Genomic DNA, 18,275 nt, shown 5'->3' with positions numbered 1-18,275 from the left:
TTCCTTCTCCTCCCCCCTCCCGTCCCACCCCCTCAGCACTGTACTTGTCTGCTCAACTGTATATATCTTCATCACCCTATTTATTTTGTTTATTTTGTTTAATGAAATGTACATCACCCTGATTCTATTTATTTGCCATTGTTTTTATGAGATGTTCTTCCCCTTGACTCTATTTATTGCCATTGTTCTTGTCTGTCTCCCCCGATTAGACTGTAAGCCCGTCCAAGGGCAGGGACTGTCTCTATCTGTTGCTGATTTGTACATTCCAAGAGCTTAGTACAGTGCTCTGCACATAGTAAGCGCTCAATAAATACTACTGAATGAATCCCAGCTCTGCCACTTGTCAGCTGTGTGACTTTGGGCAAGTCACTTAACTTCTCGGTGCCTCAGTTACCTCATCTGTAAAATGGGGATGAAGACTGTGAGCCTCACGTGGGACAACCTGATTAGCCTGTATCTACCCCAGCGCTTTGAACAGTGCTCTGCACATAGTAAGCGCTTAACAAATACCAACATTATTATTATTATTAAAGCACTGTACCACGTGCTTGGGAGAAAACGATACATGGTCCCTGCCCACAACGAGCTTACAGTCTACAGGACGAGACAGACATTAATACAGAGCACGGATATGTACGTAAGTGCTGTGGGACAGAGTGGGGTGAATAAATGGCACCAATCCAAGTGCACAGGTGATGCAGAAGGGAGAGGGAGTAGGGGAAATGAGGGCTTAGTCGGAGAAGGTGGGAAGAGTAATCATCTGCCAGATTCATTTATTCATTCATTCACTCAACCGTATTTATTGAGCGCTTACTGGGTGCAGAGCACTGCACTAAGCACTAGGGAATTCAGCACGGAATAGAGGTAATCTCACCTCACAACGGGCTCACGCAGGGGAAGTTCCAGGCAGGAGGCGGGATGTGGGAAAAGAGTTGGTAGCATTAGAGGAGCAGAGTGTACGTGCTGGGTTGTAGTGAGAGATCAGTGAGGTGAGGTAGGAGGGAGCAAGGCCCCTCCCAGCCTCACAGCACTTAGGTACATATCTGTAATTTATTGGTTTACATTAATGTCTGTCTCCACCTCTAGACTGTAAGTTCATTGGGGGCATTCAGGAATGTTTATTGTTATACTGTACTCTCCCAAGTGCTTAGTACATTGCTCTGCGCGTGGGAAGCGCTCAATAAATGATTGAATGACAGTGAGCCCGTCATTGGGCAGGGATTGCCTCTATCTGTTGCCGAATTTTACATTCCAAGCGCTTAGTACAGTGCTCTGCACAGAGTAAGCGCTCAATAAATGCTATTGAATGAATGAATGAGGTGGAGGAGGATGATATTGTCAGGCACTTACTACGTGCCGGGCAGTGTTCTAAGCACTGGGGTAGATATAAGCTGCTCAGGATGGACACAGTTCCTGTCCCACTTAGGGCTCACAGTCTTAATCCCCATTGTACAGATGAGGTAACTGAGGCACAGGGAAATTAAGCGACTTGCCCAAGGTCGCAGAGCAGACAAGTGGTGGAGTCAGAATTAGAACCCAGGTCCCTATGACTCCCGGGCCTGTGCTCTCCCCACAGGCCCATGCTGCTTCCCCAGGTGACTGAGTGCTTTAAAGCCGACGGTAAGGAGTTTCTGCTTGACGTGGAAGTGGATGGGCAATCGCGGGTAGTTCTTGAAGAGTGGGAAAAAATGGACTGAATGTTTTCAAGGAAAAATGATCCAGGCACCAGAGTGAAGTGCGGACTGAAGTGGGGAGAGATAGAAGTCGAGGAGGTCAGCAAGGAGGCTGATGGAGTAATCAAGATGGGATAGGACAGGTGCTCAGATTAAGGTGGTTAGCAATTCAGGTGGAGAGATAAGGGCAGAGAAGGATGGAGAAAGGGGAGGAAAGTATTCCTTCAATCGTATTTATTGAGCATTTACTGCGTGCCGTTTTAAGCACTTGGGAGAATACAATAGAGCTATAAGCAGACACATTCCCCGTTCACAACGAGCCTACGGTCTAGAGGGGGAGACAGATATTAATAGAAATAGCTTACGGTCTAGAGGGGGAGACAGATATTAATAGAAATAAATAAATTACAGATATGGACGTAAGTGTTGTGGGGTTGGAAAGGGGGAAAGTAGGGATGGGGGAGAGTAGAGAAAGGGAAGGAGGGAAGGGTGAGAAGCAGCGTGGCTTATTGGTTTAGTGGAAAGAACCCGGGCCCGGGAGTCAGAATAATAATAATGATGGCATTTGTTATGCGCTTACTATAATAATAATGATGGCATTGTTCTAAGCGCTGGGGTAGATCCAAGGTAATCAGGTTGCCCTACGTGGGGCTCACAGTCTTACTCCCCATTTTACAGATGAGGTAACTGAGGCACAGAGAAGTTAAGTGACTTGCCCACAATCACACAGCTGACAAGTTGCAGAGCCTGAATTCAAACCCATGACCTCTAACTCCCAAGCCCGGGCTCTTTCCACTGAGCCACGCTGCTCCTCTACTACCGGAGGGACAGCCTCATCCACCCAACCAGTAGCAAGTTGTTTCTATATACGGTATATATAAAATCGGTGCTGCTGCAAGCATAGAAAACTGAAATTTTCTTTTACAATAATGTACTAAAGTTCTTGTTGTTATCCTTGGTTAATGTACTGTTTCTGTTTCAGTATATGGTGGTTGTTTTTTTCCTCGTGGGTCTGTTTCCCAGAGGACAGGCCTGGGAGTCAGAGGCCCTTGTGTTCCAATCCCAACTCCACCACCTGCCTGGTGTAAAACCTTGAGCGAGCCACTTAACCTCTCTGCGCCTGTTTCCTCATCTGTAAAATGGGAATGAGATACTTGGTCTCGCTCTCACTTACAATGGGAGCCCCATGTAGGACAGAGACTGTGTCTGACCTATCTTGTATCTACTCCAGTGCTTAGTACATAGTAAGCACATAAATTATTATTTCCCATTCCCTCACCCGTTGGACTGTGAGCCTGTTTCTGGATTATTATCCTAGAATGGAGGAGGGGTCTGGGAGGGAAGATGAGCTCAGTTTTAGACAAATTAACTTTGAGGTGACAGTGAAGAGGAGAAGGAAACTTGCAAAGGAGAGAAGTTGGGGCTGGCGCTTAGGGCAGAGCTGAGGACACAGTATGCTCTGGACACACGCAATAGCCCAGGGGGAGAATCAATCAGTTATTCTGCACTTACTGTATGCAAAGCACACGAGAAGCAGCGTGGCTCAGTGGCAAGAGCCCGGGCTTGGGGGTCAGAGGTCATGGGTTCAAATCTGCTTAGAATTCCTTAACTCCCATTCTCTCCTGGACCCTCTCCAATCTGGCTTCCGTCCCCTCCACTCTACTGAAACTGCTCTCTCTAAGCACAGAAGTGAAGCGGCTTGCCCAAGGCCGCACAGCAGAGAAGTGGCGGAGGCGGGATTAGAACCCAAGTCCTCTGACTCCCAAGACCGGGCTCTAGCCACTAAACCACACTGAAGGTCATAGGTCCTAATCCCAACTCCCCCAAGCCTGCTGTGTGACCTTGGGCATGTTGCTGCGCTTGTCTGGGCCTCAGTTAGCTCATCTGTAAAATGGGGATGAAGCCTGTGAGCCCCACGTGGGACCCCCCCCCCCGATTACCCTGTATCCAGCCCGGCGCTTAGAACAGTGCTCAGCACATAGTAAGCGCTTAGCAAATACCATCATTATTAATACGGAAAGGAAGTGGGGGGGGGGGGTGAAGAAATTTGGCGGGGGCTAACCTCCTGCCCTCTCGGCCCTGAGCTGGAGGGACCACATTACCACCCACAACAGCGCTTAGAACAGTACTTTGCACATAGTAAGCGCTTAGCAAATCCCATCATAATTAATTATTGAGAAGCAGCGTGGCTTAGTGGAAAGAGCGCGGGCTTGGGAGTCAGAGGTCGTGGGTTCTAATCCCAACTCTGCCGCTTGTCTGCTGTGACCTTGGGCAAGTCACTTCTCTGTGCCTCAGTTCCCTCATATGAAAATGGGGATTGAGACTGTGAGCCCCTCGCGGGACAATCTGATTACCCTGTATCTACCCCAGCGCTTACAGCAATGTTCTGCACATAGTAAGCGCTTAACAAATACCACGATTATTAAGATTAATATGGTAAGAAAGCTGGAGGGGGGCTTCAGGTGCGAGCAGGAGGTACCACACTACCATCCACGACGGCGCTTAGAAGAGTGCTTGGCACAGAGAATAATAATAATAATATTGGTATTTGTGAAGCGTTTACTATGTGCCGAGCACTGTTCTAAGCGCTGGGGTAGACACGGTGATCAGGTTGTCCCACTTGGGGCCCACTTTACAGATGAGGGAACTGAGGCACCGAGAAGTCAAGTGACTTGCCCAGAGTCACACAGCTGACAGGTGGAGGAGCCGGGATTTGAGCCCACGGCCTCTGACTCCCAAGCCTGGCCTCTTTCCACTGAGCCACGCTGCTCCAAAGCAGCGGGAGAAGCAGAGAAGCAGCGGGGCTCAGTGGCAAGAGCCCGGGCTTGGGAGGCCGAGGTCATGAGTTCGAATCCCGACTCTGCCGCTTGGCAGCCGGGTGACCGTGGGCAAGTAGCAGCGTGGCTCAGTGGAAAGAACCCAGGCTTGGGAGTCAGAGGTCACGGGTTCGAATCCCAACTCTGCCCCTTGTCAGCTGTGTGACTGTGGGCAAGTCACTTCACTTCTCTGTGCCTCAGTTCCCTCACCCGTAAAATGGGGATGAAGACTGTGAGCCTCACGTGGGCCAACCTCATTCCCCTGTATCTCTCCCAGCGCTTAGAACAGTGCTCTGCACCTAGTAAGCGCTTAACAGATACCAACATTATTATCTGCAAAAGGGGGATGAAGCCTGGGAGCCTCGCGGGGGACACCCTGATGACCCCGGATCTCCCCCAGCGCTTGAAGGGTGCTCTGAACATAGTAAGCGCTTAACAGAGACCAACGTTCTTCTTTTTATTATAGTAAGCGCTTAACCGATCGTTATCCCCCCCCCCTCAACGGCCCTCCATCCCCCACCCCCAGCCCGCGCGCGCTGATGGGGTCGGTTAGGCGCCTCAGCGCCCTTGAGCAGAGCAGCGCATGCGTCGGGCTCGCTCCTCGCGCGGCCGCCCGTTCTAACAGCAACGGTCCCGAGCGGCGCGCGACCGAACCCCCACACTCACCTCTCAAAACCGTCCCCGACCACCCCGTCTAACCGCCGCCGCCGCCATTTCCCGGCGCCTCTCTCCCCCGGCGTGGCGCAGAAGAGCTCCGTTCGGGCGGAGCGGCAAGAGGGCGGGGAGGAGGTGGCCCGATACCGGCCTCGCCTCCTTCCCGCCCCGCCCCTGAGCCTTAGAGGCGGTACCCCAAACCGTCCGGCCTCCGCGACGCCGAGGGCTCTTCCCGGCCTGCCCCGGCCCGGCAATGGCAGCGGCGGCCGAAAAAACCCCCGCTGTGTTGCGGGTGAAGCGGAAGCGCGGAGTGGATCCGGCCGAGGCGTTGATTCTTTCGTGTAAACGACTTCGAAGCGAGACCGGGAGTGAGAGCGAAGCCGGGGCGGAGGCGGGAACGTCGGCGAAGGCTCCGGGAAAGGAACCGGTGGAAGACCATGTGTTTAAACTGGCGGCTACTTTATCCTCTCAGGTACCCTGGGCCGGCCCCCGATCCCTTGATCCCGGGGTTTGCTGCTGTCCCGGCCTCGGCGGGACTCACTTCTTGATAGCCGACCTCGTTCCCTTAGACTTGCCCCGACCCCAGTGAGATGCCCCCCCCATGGCTTCGTTCCCTCAGACTTGCCCAGACCCCAGAGAGATGCCCCGCCGTGGCCTCGTTCCCTCAGACTTGCCCAGACCCCAGTGAGATGCCCCCCCATGGTATCGTTCCCTCAGACTTGCCGTGATCCCAGTGAGATGCTCCCCCATGGCTTCGTTCCCTCAGTCTTGCCCAGACCCCGGTGAGATGCCCCCCCATGACCTCTTTCCCTCAGACTTGCCCTGACCCCAGTGAAATGCCCCCCATGGCGTCGTTCCCTCAGACTTGCCCTGACCCCAGTGAGATGCCCCCCATGGCGTCGTTCCCTCAGACTTGCCCTGACCCCAGTGAGATGCCCCCCATGGCGTCGTTCCCTCAGACGTTTTTGTGTTATTTGTAAAGCGCTTACTACGTGTCAACAACTGTTCCAAGCATTGAGGCAGGTACAAGTAAATAAAGTTGGAACCGTCACAGTCCAGGTAACAGGGAGAACAGGTATTTGAACTGCATTTTACAGGTGAGGCAACTGAGGCCCAGGGAAGTGACCGACCCGACGTCGCACCGCGGCACCTGATGGAGCTGGGATTAGAATCCGGGTCCTCTGACTCCCGGTCCTGTGCTTTCCACTAGGCCACTTTGCTCATTTGTTCTGCCCTCAGTGAGGTGGGCGTGCCCCTAAACTGTAACCCTTCATTTACTCTATCAATCCTCAATCATCTCCATTCAGTCAATCGATGGTTTATTTAGCACTGTGCTAAATGCTTGGGAGAGTACAACACAATAGAGTTGGTAGACATGATCTTTGCCCCCAAGGATTTTATAATCTAGTGAGGGAGACAGACACTAAAATAAGTTACAAGTAGGGGGAAAAAGGGATGTGTGTATATATATACACGTATACCCAATAAATGGTATGGAGTGCTTACTATGTGTAGAACACTGTACTAAGCACAGGAAAGAGTACAGTACAACAGAATAAGCAGACACATTCACTGCCCACAACAAGCGTAGAGTCTGTGAGTTAGTGCTTTATGTAATGGGGTATGCAAGATATGTTTGGTCTCTCTGTCAACCTTCTGCTCAGGATTCGTTCATTCAATCATATTTATTGAGCACTTACAGTGTTCAGAGCACTGTACTAAGCACTTGGGAGAGTACAGTATAACGATAGACATAATCTGTGCTCACAATGAATTTACAGCCTAGAGGGAGAGACAGATGTTAATATAAATAAATAACCAATATGTACATAAGTGCTGCAGGGCTGGGAGGGGGGATGAATAATGGAAGCAAGTCAGGGCCATGCAGAAGGGATTGGGAGAAGAGGGAAGGAGGGTTTAGTCAGGGAAGTCCTCTTGCAGGAGATGTGCCTTCGATAAGGCTTTGAAGTGGGGGACAGTATTTGTCATGCCCTCCCCTCTACGTGGAGCTCCCCCTTCACATCCTGTAAGCCAGTGCTCTCCCCATTTTCAATGCCCTTCTGAAATGACATCTCCTCCAAGGAGCCTTCCCTGGTTAATCTCTCATCTCCCCATCCCCCTATTGCCACTCAAGCCCTTCTGGGTCACCTAAGCACTTGGGTACCCTACTTCCTCTCCCTCCCCCCAACAACAAGATCTGCCCTATCTGTAATTTATTGTAGTATCTGCTTCCCTCACTAAATTGTAAGCTCCTGAGGGCAGGGATCATGTCTATGCGTAATACATAGAGTAAATGCCCAATAAATATCATTGATCGAGATATGCCTCTGGGCTAAGGAAGATTCCGTTCTAAGTCCTTAGATGGCAAAAAGGTGCTGAAGTAGAAGTTAGGGTTACAATAATTATTGCAATGGTGGTATTTCAGTGCTTACTATGTGCTTGGCACTGTACTAGGCGCTGGGGTAGATACAAGCAAATTGGGTTGGACACAGTCCCTCTCCCACATGGGGCTCACGGTCTTAATCCCCAGTTTACAGATGAGTTAATTGAGGCACAGAGAAGTTAAGTGACTTGCCCAAGGTCACAGAGCAGGCAGGTGGCAGAGGCAGGATTAGAACCCAGGTCCTTCTGACTCCCAGGCCTGTGCTCTATCACTAGGCCAAGTTAATTGTGGAAAACCTCGTAGGGGCAATATGATTTTTAAAAAGGCTTTGAAGATGGAGAGAGCAGTGATTTGCTTCATATCAAGGAGGAGGGAATACCAGGCAGTGTGGGGAGATGTGAACTAGTGGCCAGTGATAGGAGAGTGTGTAATGGGAGAAGAGTTGATCAGTAAGAAGGTAGGAGCCTAAAGTCATTTTTATCCTTGCCTTAGCCTGCAGCACCACTTTCTCATGCGTTCATTCAGTCGATCATTCAATCAAATATATGGAGCACTTACTGTGTGCAAAGCACTGTTCTAAGCACCTGGGAGAGTTCACTATAACAATGGACACATCCCCTGCCCACAACAAGCTAACAGTCTACAGTCGCAACATCCTTTATGAAAAGTAGTGTGAGAAAATGAGACTACCCCTGCGTTCAGTGACGTGCTTACTCATGTGCTGTCGTAGAAATCATCTGGTTCTGTCTCATCTTCAGGATTCCATGAAAAGCTCACATTAAGTCACAATAATAATAATTGTGGTATCTGCTTACTATGTGTCAAGTACTGTTCTAAGTGATGGGGGTAGATACAAAGTAATCAGGTCGGGCGTAGTACCTGTCCCACATGGAGCTCCCAATCTAAGTAGGAGGGAGAACAGGTATTGAATTCCCATTTTGCAGATGAGGAAACTGAGGCACAGAGAAGGTGATTTGCCCAAGGTCACAGAGCAGGCAAGTAGCAGAACCGGGATTAGAACCCAAGTCCTCTGACTCCCAGGGCCAGGATCTTTCCACTAGGCCACGCTGCTTCTCTATCTAGCATAATAATGATCAAAGACTGAACGTCTCTGCCAGCAAGGCTGCGGTTGGTGTGGCACAAACTCCAGACTGCAGTACCTGGATTCAAGGTCTCTGAAGCTCAGTCAGTCGTATTTATTGAATGCTTACTGTGTGCAGAGCACTGTACTAAGAGCTTGGGTGAGTACGATATAACAGAGTTGGTAGATCGGTTCCCTGCTGACAAGGAACATACAGTCTAGGGGAGGAGCCTTAAATTGACATTGCCTGTGGGAGATGAGGGAGCATACGTTTCGTACCCTCATATTTGACAGTTATCTAGACTCAGGGCAACGAATGGCACCTCGTCTCTTTTAGCCTCACTCACTATATCAATTCCTTTTTCCACCCCCTGATGGTTCAGTTCGGGCCTTAGCTCCAGAGAGTCTGTTCTGCCCTGAGATGGGCATCGATCATCCCCAGAATGCTATCTTCAAATGTTTGTTGAGGCCCCACAGGGTGCATAAGGTTCCTTGAATGCATGGATCAACTGGGGCAGGCACAGTTTAGATGTATGAAAGTCTAGGAAGTTCAGAAAGGTATGTGAACTGTGTTCTAATATGCAGAAGTGAATCTGCCTCCCCAGCTTTCTCTCTCCCTCTGTTCTGGGCCACCACCTCCCTTGCCCTTCTTGGACCCTGCTCTCTTTCAGCAGTCCTCTTTCCTTTCCCAGCCCCAAACATACATGAAACATGAGAAGCAAAAACTCGGACTGTCAAACAGTGCAAATACAATGGTAAACAAGACCCAAAGTAGCCAGAATAAACTAGATCTGGATAGCAGGGGCCAGATAAATGAATTTGTACTATAAAACCATCGGTCTAGTTTTCCTAATAGCCATGCACTGGTTCAGTTTAACTGCAGGAGTAAGTTATTTAACTCATTTCCTTCTCTCTGTGCCCCATAGAATGAACCTGTTAAAAAGTGTGTTCAAGATGCTATCGCCCGAGAAAGAGCAGCAAGTCTCTTACGCCCATCTTCTGGAAGTAAGCAAAGAATCCTGAAGAGTCTTCAAGTCTCCCAAAAGATCAGCAGGCAAGAACGCCGCTATCGCCTGGTCTCTCAGCGCCGGCCATACTGCGTGGAAGAAGAAATAGCCCAGCTTAGTATAAGCGATAGCGGCAATCCTAAAAATGATGAAGAGGATTCGGAAAAGGCAGAAGAGAAGAAAGAAAAAGAAAGTGATGTCGCAGGTCCTAGCTCAAGCCAAGATCAAGATCAAGAATTTCAGGTGTTTGACATAGTTCATGAAGAAACAGAAGATTCAGAAGGTGGAGCTGCTGCCTTCAAGGTGAGTGATGGGTACATTAAAAAAAAAAGCATACCAGTCTTTATATTCTTTCAAAAAAAACTTTCCAAATCTTGAAGGTTAGGGATGCCAAATTGAACTCAGACACTGAATAAGTAGAAGAATTTCTCAAACTCTATACCTCAGTTCTCCATACAAACTGTAAAAATTTCTAACCCCACCCCAATAAATCTCCCTTTTAGAAGCAGTGTCAAGCTAGGCCCCTGGGATGAAGCTACCAGATATATGAATTAAAAGCCAACATGAAGTGCTGTAGGCCCCATGCAGTGGTCTTACCCCAAACTGTGCATCTCTGAAAATTCATGGTCTGTAATTGAACCTGTTAGTGTGTAAAAAAAAATAGTAGCCCCTATTGCTTGAACTAGGAGTTATCTGAGCATAAACATATAACAAAATCACCATTTGGTTTTGCAGTCTTCACTGCTGTAATGGCTTCTATTTTAACATCTGTGGTGGCTAATTCAAAATTAGCATCTCTAAAAGTGTTTAAGATCTTCCTGTAAGTGGCACTGTCTGACTTTCCCACTTTTGGAAAAGAGGCAGGATCTCACGTGAGCATTGCAGCAAGCTTGAATGTGTGCCTCTCTGGGACTGCTGAAGAGGTGCATGCGACTTCATCTTGGTTGTGTGGCTTTTCTAGGGACCGATGCTATCTTGCCCCAGCCCACTTCCATATGCCCCGACACAGGCCCAATGTAGGACTCTAGAGTGGTTTTACTCTCTACCCTTTAGGAACTATAAGGCAATTGGACAGTATTGAACAATTACGCTATGTTTAAGCAAAAAGATGAGTCATGTTGTACGATGATGCATGAGAGTTGTGTGTGTATAAACATTGAAGCGTCAGAGCACACTATATGTTCTGACTTGTAGTAGTATTCATTGAGTTTATTCTGCAGAGCCTGGTACTAAGCATTTGGGGGTGAATAATAAAGTTAGTAAACATGATCCCTGCCCTCATGGAACCTATAACTGGAGAGAGAGATCCTAGGATAAGTTACAGGTAGGAGAGAGCAATAGAGGGTAAAATAGATGTACATTATGTGCAGCGGAGGATGTGATTACCCAAAGGCTTAGGTGATGCAGAAGTGGCAGTTACGGGGTAGAAATAGGGTGGGGAGATGAGGGAAGGCCTCCTAGAGGTGATATGATTTTTAAAAGGGCATCGACGATGAGAACGAGCAGTGGTCTGTCAGATATGAAAGGAGAGGTAGCTCTGGGTAGAAGGGAGGACATGAGCCAAAGGGAGTGCGATAGACAAGAATCAGGCACAGTGGTTGGCTTGAGAGAAACCAAGCGTGTAAATTGGAATGTGGGAAGCATACTGTGGAGATGATCTGGGGCTAGGGGTGTGTGAGATCGACAGAGGGCAAGGGAGTTGGGTTTGGCGGAGACAGCAGAGTTGGGCATAGATTGGTGCATCAAGAGGGGAGGTTGGGTAGGGAGTGCAAATGGGGTAAGGTGATCTAGGGTAAGTGGAGGGGTTCACAAGATCAAAGGTCTCTGTTGAGTGAGAGAAGGTGGGATTTTAGAAGCTGTTTAAGTGACGGAAAGGAGCGTTGGAATCAGCCTGAGCTTGGAGGTGGGGAATTGGATGATTTGACAAAGGTACATTAGGGAGAATATGCCCAAGGGGAGGAAACAAGGAGTGAGGTGAAGAGGGCAGTTTGAGGCAGAGCGTAAGGATCTTGGACCTAAACCGGAGTATGATAGGAATCCCCATTTAAAGGACATTTGGCATCTTGGTCACTAACCATTTCTCTGCGGATCACATTTTTGCTCCTTTTGGCTGTTCGCAGATATCTGAGCCAGAGACGATACTTTGCAACTCAATGAAGATGCTACGCGAGAGCCTTTTAGCTGCAGATTCTAATACAAGGCCACAGGATGAAGAGGAGGATTTTGAATATGATATTTATTATAGAAAGACCACAATTCCAATCTGGATTGATGGTGTCCTTTCAGTCCGCCGATACAGTGAAGAATGTGAACTGGTAAGAGTGTGTTTGTAAATCTGCTTGAGGAGTCTTGGGTCAAACCCAAACACGGGAATGAATTCGTTCCCTTAATCGGCCTTTCTTTTTTCTTCTACTACTTCTTCTTTTTCTCTAAGCTACTCTAACCCAGACCAAAAAAAAAGTTTGACAGTAATGTAGGACACTTTTGCCAGACCATCTCTCCTTACCCTGTGTGGCCTTACTTGGTAGCAACAGGCCGTGGCGCCCGTTGCCCTGACCAGAGAATGGGAAGTGCTATGTGTGACTTCCCGTGCTTGCCATCTTGAGGCAGGTTGATGACTGCACATGTATCCCTGGATCCAAAATTTTGTATATACAAATGAAAGTGTTCAAAGTAAATTTTACAGAATATGACCCCCCAAAAACACATGGTGCCAACGTTGATCAGTTAGGGGTAGGAAAGGATCTCAAACCTCTCATAGCTTTCTTTGCTCTCATCTTTGTTCAGTATGTTCATTTTGCACTCTAAGGCTGGGGCAGAAGGGTTTTGAGTATAACATGAGTGAAGCTGTGATAATAATAGCGGTATATGTTAAGCACTTATGTGCCAAGAGCTGTAATAATGATATTTGTTAAGCACTTACTATGTGCAAAGCACTGGTCTGTACAGAGCAGGGCTAGTCCACTTTAAGGGGCTCCCACTTGAAGGAGGAAGGGTGAACAGGGATTTAATCCCTCTTTTATAGAGGAGGAACTTGAAGCACAGAGAAACTAAGTGGCTTACCTAAGACCTGAGAGCAGGAAAATGGGGGAGTCACAGTTAGAACCCAGGTCCTCTGAGTCCCAGGCCCATGCCCTTTGCTCTAGGGCACACTACCTCAGTCCAGAAAGGTATTTCTTCCTCTTCCAGACTTCTCCTCTCTTCTGGCTCCTTGTCAATAGGGGTTACCAAGAGGAAACAGCACAATGTGGTTATTGCCAAACAAAAAATCAGGTCCCCAGTGGCAACCTACTGTGACTGCTTATGTCAAAACTACCTGTCAAAGGCTCAAAAGAGTAATTTATTTTGAATCACACAGATAGATGAGCAGGAACTGGAGGAAATATTTGACGATGAGGATGATGAAAACAGTGAGGACAATTGGCGCAACGAGTACCCTGATGAGACCATTTTTGAAGATGACGACGACTCAGGTGTGTCGTGTGCCTCTTGACTCTCAACATTCCTGCCTTTGGGAAAGGGGACTGGAATCCCCTCTGTAATGAGTAGCAGGGCAGTCCTGGGGTAGTCATCCCAGAACAGGAGAGGGTCTTTAGCTCTTCTGCCTTTTGTGGGACCGATCTGTGCTTCAGCCGGAAAAATCTCTCCCGTGGGACCAGGAGGATTTTTTGATAAACATTAAAATGTAAATGTTGTCTCTCTCTAGGCTCTGATGAAGAGTCTAGAAGTCACAGTGATGAGGATGAAGGAAGTACCCAAAAGGAGGCGTGGGATAAATACCACGGTGCTGAGCTCAAGGACTGTGACTCAGATTCTGTCCAAGAGTTGGACCCTGATTGATGGCGACCAAGATCACTTACTAGAGTACTTTCCAGAACGTGTGTGTATTTTCTCACCATCCTCCAGAAAAAGTTACATTTGCTTTTTTCCCTCATACATTTGAAGTTAAACAATTCTTGGAAAATAAATAATTTGAAAATCAGAATTAGTTTCAAGCTACGTAGAGATCCAGCCCCAAAACGTCAGAAACGTTGGAACTCTCACCTCTGCTAACTGGAACCCATTATCAGATAGTGGCGGTAGTTTTTCCTTTCCAACCTTACCACAGAGAACTGCTCTTTTCAGGGTCCTTAGAACCCATTATCAGATAGTGGCGGTAGTTTTTCCTTTCCAACCTTACCAAAGGGAAATGCTCTTTTCAGGGTCCTTAGAACCCATTATCAGATAGTGGCGGTAGTTTTTCCTTTCCAACCTTACCACAGGAAAATGCTCTTTACAGGGTCCTTACCTTAACCACTCTTTCCTTTTAGTCCTCTCCTGGAGCGGCTGTCTGAGCTCTTTCAGAGGACAGTGTGAACCAATAAGGAGGAGGGGGTTAGTTTTCAGTCCACCAGCTGTAGTGAGGCTCAGGAGAAGGAAGTTGCTATTTGGCCTCCTAGGAAAAAAATTATTCTTTTCCAAAACCCAACTTCAGGGTGTGGGGAGGTTCATATTGCCACTTTGTAAGAGAAGTTGGTCTCCCTCTCCCAAAACAGTAAGGTAAAAGTGTGGGCTGCCAGAGTGCTAGAGTCAAAAGAACAGGACCTTAAGGAAGGGATCACATTTTATCAGGCCTGGGACACTCCACCTGTAGCTGTCAGGAACATTTATGGCACATACCTGTCTATAAAATCACCAAAACCTGCAGAGAGGAGAGCAGAATTTGATAGCATTCAGCCTTTAACCCCTTTTCATCTGCCAATTTCAGATGTTTTATATTTCCCAAGTGTCTACACAAGTTAAATACCATTATTATTATTATTACTAAAGAAACTAAGAAAAGATTTCAAATACAGAGTTTGAGCCATCTGACCCACATCTAACTCCCCCCTCTCTCTTTTCCTCTTGCTTCTCCCACCCAAAAATGAGTCAGAGGCAATCAAATTCACTCTATTAACTAAAGTCAGAAGAATAGATAAATCCACATGTCTTAGATGTAAGACAATAACTGTATCCCAGCTAAGGAAAATTATGTGTAGAAAGTCTATTATAAAAGGGATCCCTAAATGTAATTCTGATGGAAAGGAATTTCATTCATTCAGTAGAGGTTATTAAACACCAACTATGGGCAAAACACTATTCTAAGCTCCACGAAAAGCTACACACACAAGACAGACATGACCTTTGGTTCCCCAGGGACTCAACAATCTAAGGCAGAGAGAGTTGGCCATGGAAACGTAAGAAAAGTGAGACAAGGACCAAGCTCGCTACGGTAAAGAGCAGTAGAATATTGTGGCTGGAGGGACAGAGTTTGAGGTTCCTCCAGGTTCAGGATAAAGCAGTCACAGCCATGGCCTTCCCAACATTCTAGAAGTTAAGGTCTCATGGTGTCCCCGTATCCTTACTCTGCCTAGCTGTTGAAGGGGCTGATAAAGTGCTAATGGCACAGAAACTTGGCACTTTCCCTCCTGGTTTGACGGCCTCTATGGTTCAGTGTTCAAGGGCCTGGCTAGGGCTTCCGGTGCCAAACATTAATTGCCAGGTGAATTGAAGCACTGAGTGGGTTATATTAAAATGAACTCTCTTTACTCCTTAGTTCCAATCATGGCTGCTTTTGATTCCTGTTTGAATGCTTAGAACCAGGATCGGAAGCATCAAGTAAAGCTGACTGACCAAGGGGGGCAACCACATAAATGCATTTAAGAAAATGACAGAAGCTTTCGATTCAAGGAATGTCAATCTAATCGGAGAACATGATTTCACTTTGCCACTCCGAGCATTAATTTACTCCGGTTTAGTCATTGTCTGAAAACCAAAGCTAGAGGTGAAAGTGCCGAAACAGTGGGAAATAATGCCAGGCCTGTCACTGAAAGAAGTACAGGTAGCCCAGTCTTCAGGTAGAAGAAGGGTTTTAGATGTCCTAACAGTAAGAAGATAGTTAAGACCAACCTAGGTAACAATTTTTTGGTAATTCGACTGTTTCCAGCATGGAACAAACCCTCATGCGCTAAGATAAGATAGTTCATGTAGAGGTGGTTAAAGAAAGCTTCAGCAACAATTCCAGGTGCCAAAATAATAGGTGATGTATATCACAGTCTTAAACCCACAATTTAGAGCTTTTGCCGCTTTGTACTATGTAAGAGCTTTACTCTTAGCTAAGCAGCTTGGTCACCGTCAAAAATAGACCTGCTTTGGATAGTGATAGAACTGTATGAAAGAAGTGTGACTGATGAGTCACAGTGGGCTGTAGAGGTAATAGTATTTGTTAATCACCAATTGGTGCCTAATTGTGCTGGGAAAAAAAAAAATACATGGGTGAGAATTAAAGTTGGCCCTGGACCCAGAAGGACTCACATTGTAAGAATAAGGGGATGGGGCCGTGACAGACACGTAAGGGAAGATGAAACAGCCCCCAAGACAAGGACAATGATAAATACAGTGAGAACATTAGGGTACCGAGACTGGACTAGAGAAGGTACAGGTTTCTCATGAGTCACAGGGTGGAGGAGAACATGGTGACATCCTGCCATGGTTTTCACCCTTCCCTGACTGGAGCAGGGGTTGATAGGCAGTCCTGATGGCATGAGGGAAGGGCAGCTTCTTTCCCAGCCTACAGGCCTTGGTGATCCACTGGGAAAGGACAGGTAGGGGCAAGCTGGCTGCCAGGCAGACAGCAAAAAAATCCTACTTCTGGAAGACTTAATTCGCAAATATTTTTTTTCACAGCCACTTTTTTCCTTCCCTTGACATAATCCAAATGCCCAGTGGGTAGGTAGGGCAGGAGTTAGAGATAGAAGTAGTACTAGGAAGTTAGAGCTGACTGAAGCTCTCTCTTGTTAACCACTGTTCGACCTCTCTCCTCCAGGATTCTATGTCACAACTCAGACTTGGGACACTAAAGTCCCCTGTCCACTGCTCAAAGATATGGACTGTCAGGCTGGTGAGGATGGAAGGCGAGGTGCTTGGCATTTCTAGGGGGACCTGCAGTTTTAATAAGTCCTTGCCTCTCTGCTGCACAACACAGAATTCAACGTAGTGCCCCTCAAATGATGAAACATGTCTACAGAATGGGCAATCGTTATTTGGGGACATTTGCATTCATTCTCACAGTAGCTTTGCTCCCAGCTTTTACTGAACCAGTAAGTTCTCACCTTCCCCTCCCATCCCTCCTGTCCTGTTCCAACCCCACCAGGTTCCTCTCACCACCCACAGAACATGGCACGCCAGCAGGGAGTCAACATCGTGTGTGAGCGAAGCACTCTAAGCAAGACATTGCTGGGGGGCAGTCCAAACAGAAACTGAGGTGCTTGTGCAGGGAGACCACCCAAGACAACCTGGGATTGGGCCCCCTTTTGACACATTAGATATGTACATATCTGTAATTATTTATATTAATATCTGTCTCCCCCTCTAGACTCTAAGTTCCTTTTGGGCAGGGAATGTGTCTACCAACTCCATTATATTATAGTCTCCAAAGCCCTTAGTAAGTGTTCCACACACATTAAGCACTCAATAAATCCAATTAATTGATCAGTGATTACCCCAGGCTCTCCCAGAAAATGTGGTAGTGACAATTGAATGATACCTGCATAGACTCCCCCTTCTCTCCTTACACTGCCACTTCCAGCCAGCACAGCAGCTGCTTTCCTTTCCCAAGCGGAGTAGAGTCGAACTGCTTTGGTTCCCCCAATCTGCACCCAGTCAGCTCAGCTATTCCCACAGTTCCCGTTTTCTGTTTATCTCTCCCACTTCACGAGTCCTTTTATCCTTGTCTGACCTCCACCCTTCAACCTCCCCCGCCCCCCACAACCTGAATGTGATGCTCCTGCTCCCCCCATCCCCTTAGCTCACATCCTGGCTAAAAAAGGAAAAGGTGAAAAGGGAAGATGAGAAGAAAAAAAAGAACACGAAGGGGAAGAGGAAAGAAGAAAAAGGAAGAGTCATGAAGTGAAGGGCAGGAAAACTGCCCAAGCCTAGAAATGAAAATACTAGTGCAAGATGAAGAGGCATGATGGCTAGAAAAAAAAAATCCTTTAAGTTCTTAACTGATTAACCAAAAGGAATTCCCACCTGGAAGAAAGTTGATCTCTCTCATGAGTTTAGTTTTCCCATATTCCTCAGAAAGTGAAGTACACTCCACTTGAAATCTTGTGGAAAAAATTTCCACCTCTTGGATTGTGGCAAAACATGTGGGACAGGGATTGTGTTAGATCTGATTATTTTGTATTTACCCCAGTGCTTGGCATGTAGTAAATGCTTATTCCATACCATAATTAGAATATTACTCTGCAAATGAGCCTTGTACCGGCCTGGACCATTACCCTGGATGCTGAAATAAAGGATAACTGGTAGCACAGTCTGCATCTGCAGAAAAGCAGTATGGCTTAGGGAAAAGAGCACAGGCCTAGGAATCAGAGGACCTGGGCTCTAACCTTGGTTTTACCACATGCCTGCTGTTTGGGGATAAGTCACTTAACTTCTCTCTGCCTCAGTTTCTTTATCTGTAAAAATGAGGATAAAATACCTCTTCTCCCTCACTCTTCGACTGTGAGCCCCAGGTGGGATTCGCAGTGTATCCAAAATGATTAGCTTGCGTCAATCTACTCCAGCACTTAGTACAGTGCTTTGCAGATAATACATGTTTAACAAATTCCATTATTATTAATAGCTCCCGGGGTTTTC

General features: G+C 47.3%; 2 protein-coding genes across 5 annotated transcripts in view; one reads left to right on the top strand and one right to left on the bottom strand.

Moving 5' to 3' along the window:
• PRMT7 (protein arginine methyltransferase 7) overlaps window positions 1-5,244 on the bottom strand; it is a 69,903-nt gene extending 64,659 nt beyond the window's left edge. For all 4 annotated transcript variants that reach the window (XM_029050485.2, XM_029050486.2, XM_029050487.2 and 1 more), the window contains exon 1: window positions 5,156-5,244. The gene's annotated coding sequence lies outside the window, so the exon portion shown is untranslated. The remainder of the gene's footprint in view (window positions 1-5,155) is intronic.
• Window positions 5,245-5,298: 54 nt separating this feature from the next.
• Window positions 5,299-13,599, top strand: SLC7A6OS (solute carrier family 7 member 6 opposite strand). Its single transcript, XM_029050490.1, has 5 exons — window positions 5,299-5,615; window positions 9,534-9,917; window positions 11,735-11,929; window positions 12,973-13,087; window positions 13,321-13,599. Exons 1-5 carry the CDS (start codon window positions 5,397-5,399, stop codon window positions 13,452-13,454), a joined length of 1,047 nt encoding a protein of 348 aa, XP_028906323.1. The 5' UTR covers window positions 5,299-5,396; the 3' UTR covers window positions 13,455-13,599.
• Window positions 13,600-18,275: the final 4,676 nt, after the last annotated feature.

Source organism: Ornithorhynchus anatinus, chromosome X1, assembly GCF_004115215.2.
Source record: "Ornithorhynchus anatinus isolate Pmale09 chromosome X1, mOrnAna1.pri.v4, whole genome shotgun sequence".
NCBI lineage: Eukaryota > Metazoa > Chordata > Mammalia > Monotremata > Ornithorhynchidae > Ornithorhynchus > Ornithorhynchus anatinus.
The sequence above is the reverse complement of the archived record's forward strand: the minus strand, read 5'-3'. Positions and strand labels throughout refer to the sequence as shown.